This window comes from Pezoporus wallicus, unplaced genomic scaffold (genome assembly GCF_028554395.1).
Source record: "Pezoporus wallicus isolate ANWC-B61680 ecotype Strahan unplaced genomic scaffold, APGP_CSIRO_Pwel_v1 scaffold_2584, whole genome shotgun sequence".
Lineage (NCBI taxonomy): Eukaryota > Metazoa > Chordata > Aves > Psittaciformes > Psittacidae > Pezoporus > Pezoporus wallicus.
This window is the reverse complement of record NW_026642851.1, coordinates 7130157-7143337: the sequence shown is the minus strand read 5'-3', so window position 1 is coordinate 7143337 and position 13181 is coordinate 7130157. Positions and strand designations below refer to the sequence as shown.

At 35.5% G+C, this 13181-nt stretch overlaps 1 protein-coding gene across 1 annotated transcript in view; it reads right to left on the bottom strand.

Annotated features, from left to right (window-relative positions):
* Positions 1-13181, bottom strand: part of MALRD1 (MAM and LDL receptor class A domain containing 1) — a 247062-nt gene that overhangs the window by 207907 nt on the left and 25974 nt on the right. Inside the window, exons 8-10 of the mRNA XM_057432747.1 lie at positions 11606-11698; positions 9723-9930; positions 1890-2036 (exon numbers count right to left, since the gene is read on the bottom strand). Of these exons, the coding sequence (XP_057288730.1) occupies positions 1890-2036; positions 9723-9930; positions 11606-11698 (448 nt within the window). The remainder of the gene's footprint in view (positions 1-1889; positions 2037-9722; positions 9931-11605; positions 11699-13181) is intronic.

The following is a 13181-nucleotide window of genomic DNA, read 5'->3' as shown; positions in this document are numbered from 1 at the left end:
CACAGCAACACTAAAGGCTCAGTCTTGTTTGTGCATTGATATTACACATATTGCCTTACATCTTGGAAAATCAGCTATTGTTCTGCCATAGTCATACTCTTTAGCCATTTATTTTCCATGGATACATAATGCAGCAGAGGGTTAGGTCCAGCCCCATGTGAATAATCACATCTCTTTAGCAAGGCTGGCCCAAAGAGGTGACCCTTACAGCTCCTTGTACAAACAGGCGTGCTGCGCTCCACAGCATGAGGGAAGCTCCCCCAATTGGATTGCAAGGGTACTTCAAAGGATCCTCTCGTAATTTGCAGCTGAGGCTTTACAGTAGCTTAGTTAAGATACTCATTAATCAAAATTTGCTGCTGCCCTCCCCAGTTAAGAGGAGAGACAACCACTCTGTGATACCAAAAGCAACTGTTGCAACCTGAAAGACCTTGATTTAGTGTTGGCAAAAACTTGCTCAAATTCTGGAAGACTAACTCTAAAGCCATCATGTGGCTGTAAACAGGCACAGTGATGGATGGGTACAAAACCACCTCAGAAAGACTGTTGCACTAACTTATATGTGCTTGAGAGGTGCTACTTAGGAACCTAGGGATCTGCTTGAGGCTTCAGCCTACAGCAACATGAAAGTGTGAACTTAATTTGTAATGATTCAGGTATCAAAGCAGTTGAAGTGCAGCAGCACATAGCTCCATAAGGGCTAATTTAACATGCTGCCTAGGTTGCAAAGCAGATGTTTCTACCAGCAGCCTTCATTATGACCACATTACACCTCAAATCTCACCAGCACCTAGAATAAACCACATGGGAAAGACACAGGCACATCAGTGCCCAAAAGAGAGATGAGATTTTGGCAGCTGTGACACAGTAATGCTTGCAGACAATACTGAAGTGCAGATCCAGTGCCACTCTATAGAGCCAATAAAAATCAAGTAGCTGCTGAGAAAGTAAATAGCAACTTTGGTGCACTTCATCACTTTGGGGCCAAAGGCAAAAAGGCACATGTCTGTGCAGTTAGAGTTATACAGCATGTGCGCACATACTCACACCCTACTGGGGATTACTCTGGTGAATTTTAATACTGGAACTCCTCTACCTTTGAAAGCTCCAGGTGGACTACTTAATGTTTCATATTCTTTTACCATGAACATGAGAGAAGAAGTGTGAAGGTCCAGCTGTAAGATAATATAGATTGTTAAAAAAAAAATAAATTTCAAAATAATCTAATCTCCACTGGAAGCGGTATAATAAATACATTTTAATAAAATCAAAGTCACAGAATATTTGCCAATATTACTTGACAATGACAAACATGCCAGGCAGTTTCAGTTTTATGCACTGTGTTGTAATAGCATTTTCATTTTGGAAAAATACTTAAAACCAGCCCTCTACTGGAATACACTTTTTCCAGCCAAATGCGTTGTATGGGAACTATGGGCCGAAAGAAGAACAGTTCAAAGCATATTACACTCACTTTATTTTTCCCAGACAAACCTGATTAGCTTACATGCATTCTACAAAAAGCTACAGTGATATTTTGTCCAAATAATATTTTCAAGAATGGTCCCTGTGTTAATGTCAGTTACAAAGCTGCTTATGAAATGCATGAACAAATTTAACTATGCCAGTTCAAAGGTTAGTGTCTCAAAAAAAATGAAAGCTGCATCAAGTCTCATACCTCATTGATTGTCCCAGCAGAAAATGAAAGTTACAAAGGCATAGTAACCAAATCACATCTAAAAGAACATCGCAAACACTAGCTTTCTTTAATGTTACTTATGTTATACACTTACTATGCAGCATCCATTTCAAATCAGTTCTTATTATCAGACTGTTACCATTTACAAGTAGAAATATTCAACATAGGAGGAAAATAAAAGAAATCTCACCACAGCCAGTATTAGTTGTACAGTCTCTGCCAGGAAGTCTCCTGTCAAGGGGAGCCTGTTCTTTCATTATATTCCAATCTGCATCACCTATGCTTAGTGGCTTCCACCCACAAAGGTCAGTCTCAAAATCACATAGAGTGTAATTAGCTGTTTTGAGAACAACAACAAGAAGATAACATTCAGCTGAATTTTATACAACAGTTTAATGCCACAACTACAATTATTTTGTATCTGTATGTACAAAGAGTCTGAAAGAAGCACTAGTATGTTTCACTGAAATCAGTATTTCAGATGGAGAAAAAATTCTAGAATATTAATAAAAGTTCAAGCAGTTCTCTTGTTAAACTTAGAACCACAAAGGAAACCACCTGTACGAGAATAAAGTATATTGTATGAAATATGAGATCTGTACCTAAAGTATATTGTATGAAATATGAGATCTGTACCTATGTTGCTGATGATTATGAAAGTAATATTATATATTTGTAAAAGATGAATTCTATGATAAAGTTAATTATGCATGTGTGGAAAAAAACATCAAATTTATTTAGTGTTTTAAATGCAATGAAACTAAAGATTAATTATAACTTCCTCTTATTTTTCAAAATTAGATTTAAATTTATGAATTATTTAGGTCTCCCAGAAATTCTTATTGCAAAGTAAAAGACCATTTTCCTAGTTTGCATGGATTAGACCAATTTAAACTGTATGATCTCACACACTCTTTCTTTTCTAGAGCACAATTAGTAATTTTGATTAAAAAATTGTATAATCTGAGAATTTTCTTTCCTAGTCCAGAACAGCTTTACAAAGCCTATCTTTAACTCTTTGGGTCACTTAACACAACTGTAGACATCACTTTTGAACTTGTCACTTTCCAGATTTCATGGCATATTTATGCTATTATATCAACCTCAGACATGATTATACACATTACTCCAATTTTCAGGTTGTACAAAACCAAAATGAAATACACCTTGGTTGAAACACCACAGCAGTAAAGTTCCACTATAAAAGTCTTCCTGGTATAAAGAGCTTATATGAGCAGTTAAATCTTAAGGAACAAAGTAAATAAAAAATATCAGTGTCTTTTATCTGGATTCATTATGTATATCAAAATTCAATGAATCATGCTTTCCTGTTTAGTGCAGTATATTAGTTAAACACGAAATTTGGTTAACTTATTTGATTACAGAATTCTCATGCTTTCTACAAGATACCTTGTTAATTAAACTTTAATTCCTAACACATTAAGATAGAGGATGTAAATTGATATCCAAGACTAAGCTGTTTTGCTGTATGGTAATTAATGCTATAACTAGGCATTGTGCTCTTCTTACTAAACGGTCTTGAGCAAACCAATGTGACACGTAAAAGCAAAACTTCTTCTCTTAAATTATCACTGTCCCCTGGCCTCCCTAAAACCTGCAAAAGATTTTCTGTGCAAGAAGCTGACTGCAGTGGCTGCATAATAATGTCCAAAAAGGCATCAATAAATAACCATGTAGACACAGGGAACTTACTCTGCTGTATACTAAGCAACCAAAACCCTGTTCCTGGATGGAAGCTGCCAGGCCAAATTTAAAAGAAAAGTTTAAAAATGAGCGAAAAGTCAAGATGGCACTAATGATGAATGTTTTACACGTCAGTAAGGTATTTAGCATAGTAATTAAAAAAATCCTACTTTCTTTTAACTAGAAAACAATAATTTCTGATTTACCTCAGACCACGAGAAGAGTTATTGCAATATGAACATCAACATCTTTCATGTGGTGATGACACCAGATCTGTTGTCATTTATATGTCTCAATACCAGCCTCAATGTTCTTCATTGGCTCATGCTGGAGAGCTGACTGTCAAGGCTACGTTTAGAAATGGTATACTAGAAGAATTAAGGAAGCAGCAAGGTATCACTGCCCTTGATGGTCGACAGGAAGAGAGAAGTCTGAAATCTTCATTTCTTATATTGGTAGCTCCTAGTAAAACTTCTTCTAACACTGTGGAGGGGCACAAGAAGCTGGGACGAAGCAGAGACAGGACATCTGACCCAAACTAGCCAAAGAGGTATTCCATACCAAAGCACGTCATGCCCACTATATAAACTAGGGAGAGCTACCCAGAAGGGCAGATCACTGTGCAGGTTGGGCTGTGTTTCAGTCAACAGGTGGTGAGCAATTGGACTGTGCATAACTTGTGTCTGGGTTTTTTTGTTTGTTTTGTTTCCCCTTTTAGTTTTATATTCTCTCTCCTTGTTATTTTCCTTATTATTAATAGTAGCAGTAATTTTAGTTATTAAACTGTTCTCATCTCAACCTGTGGGATTTACATTCTTTCAGTTCTCCTCCCCCATCCCATGCAGATGGGAATGGGGAAGTTCAGCGAACAGCTGTGTGGTTCTGAATTACCAACTTGGTTTAAACCCCAACAATGAACAAACTTCAGGAAAAAAAAATATTTTGCTCAGCCATTTTTTGAAACTTTATGCAAATCTGAACACAATTATATAGGTAGGAAGAACATTCATGGTGTTGTGGTTTGGGGTTTTTTTGGGGGGCCGGGGGGAGAAGGGGAAAGAGAGGCAGGGAAAGCTGCTCCAGTTCACTAAATGTGATAGTCTTGGATACACCTTAGATGTTAGGTGTTTTTTTTTCTTCACTGTACCTGCCATTTAAAATGACAAGCTCTATACAAACATCTAGTCATGCAGACACTGAGCCAGAATCACTCACCAAGCCTAAGTGTTCCACCATATGCAATTTCTGCAAGTAATGTTTCATTTTTTTAAAAGTATTGATATGTCAGGGAACATCAAGGCTATAATTTGAGTGAAATCCAACTGTTTGAGTTAACTGACTTAAATTTTATCCATACTTAATTCTAAAAACTTAGGAGTGCTTGAAAAGATTTAATCAAGCCTGAAAAGAAAGAAAGTTCTGTGCTTCAGCTGAAACCCAAATCCAAGAGAGAGTTTCTCAGTGTATTTTTTCATTGCTCAAATATTAATAAACTTTGAGAAATCCTCTATTCCCATCAAAACAGTGCATAATTTTTATGATTCACAGCTTTTTCTCTACATTTTTATTTGAGCCTTCAAGTAATTAATAGGGAATATTTCACTGTCCATAGCTGGAAAATAGGTGACTGCACAACCTATATTTTTAGGGGAGCCATACTGTAGTTATGTAAGTTAAACACACATAAAACATATATCTGGTACATTATGTCTATTCCTACTGCACCTCTTATCATTCCATCTATTTATACTTCTGCAAAATAGAAAGGAAATTAAAAAAGAAACAACCTCCATTCATGGTAATAACAAGCCAAATTTGAAAAACAATATGCTTTTTTTTCATGTGGGTGTGTAAGTATACTTCAACGAGTGAAGGAGTAAATTATTATACCAGCTCAGAAAAAAACAATAACTCCAAGATGTAACCAGAAGAAAAAAAATGGTCCCCAAATATGTTCCCTTGAATTTCAAGAAATACATAGAGCTTACTAAAGCTATAAAATACACAGGGAAAATTTTTCAATTAAGATGAACCATTTTTCCACATCTCTGTTTTTAAAAAAGAAACAAGCAATAAAGCACATACAACAAAAGCACTGGGAGGTAATGTTTACTCTTTGACTAGCTTACCCTACAATTATTCCAGCTCCTCTTGATCCTCCTGGTGGAAAAAAAAGCAAATCAGTCTTGTTAGGCAGGCTGGGTTGCCAGCCAATTAATATTGCCTCAACATTGGTAGCCTGCAAGTGGATGAAGCTTTTCAGTCCTACTCTGGCAACTTAATCAAATGAACACAAGAGGGAATGCACAGCTTGTCTCTCTACCAGATTAACATTTCCCTGACTAATAAATATGGAATAAGGAGGGCTCCTACCCTTACTCAGTGTGACAGCATCCAAGCCCCTATGGAATTTGAAGTATAAACTACCTGTATGGTCAGCAATCAAAACACCTCTATATAATTACTTTGTCATTAATACTGTCATTTCTATCATTAAATGCCATTTTGGGAAAATAAAGGCTTATATCTATACCTTCTTACTGTCTATGCAAATTCCCTACCAGTTTGCTACTGATTTCATTTATTTAGGATCTGTTAAAGGATTGAGAAATACTGTAGGCCATAGGTCATGTAGCCTGAAATTCTCTATGTCATACGTCATTAAACAGATGTCTCATAACACTGGAGTCCCTTAGGTGAGATGGCCTCATCTCCTGAAACTACTCAATTACCTGACTTAGAGGGAAGAGACTAGTGCTGTTAAAAGAATCTCATGTTGATCCTGGGTCTACAGAAGGCATGCTTACTTTGAAGTAACTGTTCAGGTGAAACACAAAGGCAATGCTATGCAGTTTTTGTAAGCAATGAAGTCAGAAAATTATATAGATGTAGCTTCTTTTTCTCCACATGTGTATACAAGATTGATAGATATTGAAAATTCCAGGCAATTAATGTGCCACAGGAAACATAAGTATGTAGTAAAACAAATGTTTTAGACTAAAAAAATATTCTTCCTTAAAGCAGTATGGCAATAAAAAGATTCGCATGTGTGTTCATTTGCTCTAGAAGGTTTCAAGGATTTGCGATAGTAAATTGTTATACTGTAAATAAAATGCGGTAAAAGCTACACTCTATAAAATTATACATTTCCTTCATTCTACATATTTTCTATTCATTAATTATACAAATCCTATGAAAGGCTGAAAATATGTAAACTAATATTGGCGATGCAAAATTAAAACCAAAAGAGTTAAAGACAGCTGTTTTAAGGAAGCTTCCTTTCAGAAACACTTATAGGATGTGTTTCACTTTCTCTTTTTTAATACACTAACTATGTTTTGATAATTTATTCATCACAGCAAAATATGAAATTTAGAAGTGATCTCAAATAAGTGATATCAAATAGACATAATGAAAATGTAGAATTTAATACTGAAAACATTAATTTCAATTTTTCACTTCATTAGATGTATTGATTTCAACAAAACTACTCACATAAATTTGGTTACTCATGTGTGCTTCCTAGACAAGTTCCTAATTTTTTGAGACTCTAGTTTCATATACTTAAATATACATTTATATAAACAGGCAGAAATTAAACAGAAAGTTTAAGAAACATTGTAAAACATATGTGTTTGTTCTTATAAAATGCATTATTATAAGACTTTTTCATGTCAAATTAACATAAGCAAAAGAGAAACAAAAATAAATCCTCTCCAATTATAATGAAGCAAAGAAAATCCTCAAAAAGAGGGAAATTTTTCACACTGCTAAGTAACAGCTGCCTGTTTTCATTTTCATTCAGTATAGAGATCTGTCAGCTCTTTCTGTACATGAGGGTATTTCATGAGAGGAAACTACTGAGGATGTATCCAAGGATAGATGCTAACATACCTAATAGAATAGAAGCTAAAATATGCTTTATTGTACCAGATAGGAATTTTTACTGAAAATTAATGTGAGTAGATGTAGTGCACTCTGACTATTACAGAGTACAATTTCCAAATCACATGGAAGGTGTACATCCTGGAATGAAAAGAACAAAGGACAGAAATAGATGATGACTTTTCCTTTAGGTCTCTTTTGTTCAAGAACTGCAGAAAGTGTCAGAAAGGTGAATCTTTTAAGCCAACCAAACTGCTGATGAGCTAAATTCTGCCTTTAGGGTCCACTTCCTTGAAAAGGACTGCATGAGGTATCCAAGACAGTATTAGCTATTAAAATGAGCCAATTTAAAAAAAAAAAATTAGTAGTATTTTGAAGATGGCTATTTTTTCTTTTTTTCTTTCTTCTCCGACAGTAGTAAGAGCAACATACAACGCAGGTTACTTATATTGTAGAAAATTACCTTTTTTCACCCTTTTTTGATGGGATGAGTATTTTTGTGCACTGCACCAACAAAACAATACATCTTCATCCTGTGACTGCCTCAACAGAAGGAAGCACACAAACCCTGTGTCTCAGGTTCAACTGAGTGTGGTATTTTCTTTAAATTGAAATACACTAGGAGTTAGTGGTAAATCAGTGCCACACAGTAAACCAAGCTAACTGCAGAGGTGGCAGCAGGCAAAGAAGCACTAGGCAGAGCTATCAAAGAAGGTTTTGTACTGATTGGGCCTTCTGTCAGTCCTTGCCCCAGCACCCTAATTCTGGAGAAGTCACAAAGAACAGTACTGAGACATTCGAGCTAATCTGACTTTTTTCTGCCTACTCTTCAGTTTTCTGGCACATCCGCATGAGTGTAACAAAAGCAATATTTTCAAGAGTGAGTCCCACTGTGGTCTCTGTTTAAACCTAAAATACTGGCTATAACTAGATTATGTTGTCATCTTCTGGTTACCCAGTGCCAGTGTCCAGCATCTGAGGCACAGAGGTAAAATTAGAAAGTATAATGCATTACATCCAAATATGCTTGCCTGTAAGTGTTTAGAGTTATCTTTATTTTTGCTTTGTGTAGTACTATAACAGCTACCCTTCAACTGGGACAATTATTATTCATCCTCCTTTTAAAACCTAAAATTATTCTTCTATACTCCTAGTCATTATTCACCACAATTCTCTCACATTGTTACTGAAGTGGGAACACTAAATCACTGAGAAATAAAATCCAATTTATAAAGTGCTATTCACTTTCATCCAATTCTTCCTCCTAAAGAGTGTAAGAGGACTCTCTGTATTCCTACCAGCAAACACACAGAGCTAGCAGCATAGGGTCAAGTCTTGTAAAAGAGGAAAATAGATCTCAGAAAAGAACGCCCTGTACACATCAATGTTGTCTTAGCTTTCACCCAGGGATAAAACAGTATAAAGCTTACAATTTAAAATGTTACTTTAGCATTTGCATGTATTACTTGTTTTAGGCATGGCTCCCGCATGGTTATTTAAATAATTTAAAAATTAAAGTTTCAGACTGTGAGTTAAAAAAAAAACACAAACAACTTGTAGTTACATACAGTCCCTAAAGTCTTCTCAAGAAAGTTTGAAACTAGATGATCAAAGTCCTTTCCAACCCTAGTTATTTTATGATTCTGATTATCGATGTTCTTCATCCTGACATCAAGTGATACGCAAAAATTTAATTTGTACCTCCCAGCAGCAAATACGCATCATTGCCAATATCCTAAAGATGTGCAAAGTTTAAATCTGTGACACACATTTAAGTGTTACTACCAGAGGCAAATATGCATACAAATGTAGACCGTATAATATTCATTTAGAAAGTTATAGGGTCTCTAAAGCTACTTTCAGATGGAGATCTAAAATGTTTCAGGATTATTATAGACATCTTCCAGTAACTGTTATTTTCTTTTGCTCTTGATTTTACAGTAGAAACTCTGGCTTCTAAGCAAAGTTACCTTCAATTGAAGACCATGAGTATGATGTAGCTTCTGAACTGTATGCGATTTACATGGTAAATTGTAACACCACATAAATTTCATGTCATCTAATGTATTTTCTGCCATTAACTCGTACTCTAAATTAGAAAACTAGGGAAGTAGAGGTTATGTACATTGTACCTAGGGGATAGATTTAAGCAAAAATATGTAAAATATTGCATTTCTACACATATTTTAAAAATTGCTATTTGGATCCAGAGCATACTGTTGGGACCAGACAGAGAAACAGAAAACAATAGGAAGGAAAAAAATGCATGACAGAAAACGCTACAAACATTGTCACTAACCTCAACATCATTAACTATTTTGTGGAAAAGAAGCCATGTAAATAATATGTTTTTTTAGCCATTTGGGTAGATCTGTTTAGGCTTTCACAATGCTCTTCAGCACAATGTCCTTCTAAAGGAATGCAATTCACTTACAGCAGGCTGCTGGATCCTCATCACTGCCATCAGAACAATCTGGGTGAGAGTCACAGGCTGATCCGGGCTCTGTGAGCTGCCCGTCAGTGCAGGTGAATTCTTCTAAGGAGCAGAAACCTGGTGGCTCAAATGGTGCAGTGTCCAAGAGCTGGATGTTATTCAAACAGATGAAACCTGCTCTGCTCTGGAATGTTCCTTTAAACATAAGCTGTAGATTGTACAGTCAAAATATTTGCATTAACAGACAGCAGAGAAAGCCTGATTTTTATTTACATAAACCAGCAATGTTTCACTTGTTAAAAGGTGCTGCATTCTTTCCATTACAAAACAAGTACAAATTTCAAATTAGAACCTGAAATCTTGTATGACTACCTTCAGTTGAAACTTCTGAAAATTTACGGCTAAAAGGGTTTGATGAAGTCCAAGAATGAAGTTAATTAAAAGCCAGATTTTGCACAGGATGATATAGAAGAATGACATTTCAAAAGAACATCTTTTGCTCATGGCCACTGTGGAGACCAGCTGGGTCTCAAAACAAGGAGATTACCACACTTGTGCTCTCCAAGTTTCTTTTACCTGAACTAAAAGAACAAGCAGGAGGAAGCAAGCTTGAATTCATCAGAAAGATGAAGATTACAATGAAAGAAACCACTGAGAGACAAGAGCAGGAGTTATAGGCACAAATAAAAAATGGAGTTGTGGGTTTTGACAGGCTGGGACATGACCAGAGCACTGATCTCAGAAAGTAGTCACGTGCAAGAGGGACAAAGCACATATGAAAGAAAGCTGGAAAAGAATATCAGACAAAACAGAAGGAAACCAGAACAGACATGATTTGGGACATAAGCAGAAGGGTCTAACGCACCCCCCTCACCCCCCCCACACACCACCGAAGCCTGCAAATTAGGATAGAGTGAAATCTCAAGAGGCATATAGCAGGAATGCTATAGAATCATATATGTCATTGTCTTCCACTAGAAAATTTTTTCTAAATGACAAAGCTTTCTAAAATTATCCATTCTCTCCCATTTCAAACATTGAATGCTTCAATGAAAATATGACACAGCCATATAATTAAAGATATTTTTCCTCCTTCCCTAAGTACAAGTGATCCTTGCCATCATTGTACATTAATGTATAATTTTGACTTTCTACATATACGCATACACATTTTTGGCAGCCTCTTGTTTATTTTTAGATACTATAGTCTTATTACACATTTGGTTGCTTATTCACACTTATCCTTGCGGGAAAAGGAAAGACAAGCAACAACAACAAGATACTTCTACTAACTTGCTGAAATGCATTCATTTATTCAGATATATATCAAAACATTTCCTGCAGCAGACTTGAATCTTTGTCCTTTCACAGAGATTACCTTTTCAGCTGATGGTTGAGACAATAAAATATGGTTATTTAATTATGAAAAAATAAATGTAAAAACAAACTTGTAAATTAATTTAAGAATTAATTATATGCAACTTTGCGTTCTTCTCTATGCCTGAAAATTTAGGAGGAGGATGTTGCATCATCTACTTATTTATATCCTTCCTCTGAAACACCATTCATGTCATCTCACTTATTAGCATTTATATTTAAATGACTTGGTAACAGCTGAGATGAACTCAAATGACTAACTATAACATGGTGAGATTTGCATTCATTTTCTTGCATGTGATTAAAGACCAGCAGCTTCAACACGTGACGTCTTTGTGGATGTTTTGTTGAGCTGTAACCAGAGCTTTTACTCATATCAATGCAATGAAGAATAGGAAGACCTTTGGGCTACATATAATTAACAAATTTTTAAGTTTTCTAGAAGCTTTACACACAATAAAGTAAAGCATCTTCAAAAATCGAACGTGTGCCTTTTTCGTTCATACCTTTAAGTTTTCTATCCCTGTTGGTAGACGTATATCTACTTTGACCCATTCCCTCTTAGTCACGGTGCTGGTTTCCCACAAGATATGTTCTTCCTGTAAAATGTAGAATAAAATGTCATAAAGCTAATTTTTATTTCTCTATATATTACCAAGGCCATTTCCTGAACTCCATCTTTTCCTTTCCTAACCAAACAACCACGTATACAAAGTTCTTATATGTGAGGAACTAGAGCTTCACATATTCATTTGCAGTCTTAGCACTGAGCACCATGAGAGAGAAAAGAAACAAAATATGTTTACTGTGATTAAACATGCAAATACCACAATTATCAGGAGGTGTCTTAGTAGAATTAAAGTGAATTAATATGCAAATTAAGCCATGTTATTGCTGAATTTAACAATGTGTTTCCATGGTGCTCTCTATATTATTTTTTTTTCATAAATAACTGCTTATATTGTGTTGTAATTAGATTTAGTTTTCTTAGAACTGAATTTTTAGGGTCTGTCAAAATTACCTAACTAACTGTGCTAAAAATCACCCCACCCCCCCCGTTTTTAAATCTGTAAAGCATGCAGAGTAGTACCTAACAATTCCTAGTCGTGTTCTGAGTTACCTTAATCACCATTTTCACTCCACCTCCTAAGCATAGTAGTGAGAGTACCAAATGTGGTAATGCTCCCTTTACCAAGCAATCCGAGCCCTTTTGATTTCATAATCTAACGAAAACGGCTCAGGCTTATTCTGCTTCTGGTCATGTCCTAACTGGAAGATGCTGAGGCCAGTACAATGAAAAATTATTATAGGTTACACATGCAAACAGACTTACCATTACAAGTATCAATATTGAGGCCCCTTTTAGGATGCTGTGCAAAGTATTGGGTCTACATTTTCCACAAATGATATTACAGAATTAGCAGCAGTTCAGAAAAAAAAGTTGTAAAGCAGGATAAGAGAAATGGAAAATCTCTTGTATGAAGAGAAATTGAAGGTATAAAAATATTTTACCTTACAAGAGATGAATAAAAGGGGATATGTTAGGTATGTGAAATATTATCACTAGTATAGACAAGGCAAGTTATCTTTTTTCCTGTCTTGCAACATAAAAATAAAAAGAAAAATTCTAATTCTTTATAGTCCAAGAGATGTGAATGAGCAGAACAACACTGATATGATTTGTGATGAGTAGCCAATTATTTTTGCTCTTTTCCTAACAAGGTTTCAACTGTTACAACATATTAACAAAGCTGAAAGTCTAAACCTCTGTTGAATTTGTTTTCAAAGGTCAGTTTTGGAAAACTGCAAGGCAGAGCCAAGCACACTAACCCTAACCCTAACCCTAACCCTAAAACTTGCTTCATTTAGCCAAATAATTCAACTTGCAAAGAAAATGTATTAGCATTATTAGCCTACAATACCCACACATAAACACAGAAAAAGGTGATGTACTTAGAACCATACTACATGGCAAGTTAAAACCACAGCCTGTGGCTAAGTGTCTGCTTTTAAAAATATTTTAGTTAATGTATTCCCCCCACATGTACATATATAAACCCTTCAAACACATTTGTGTACCTT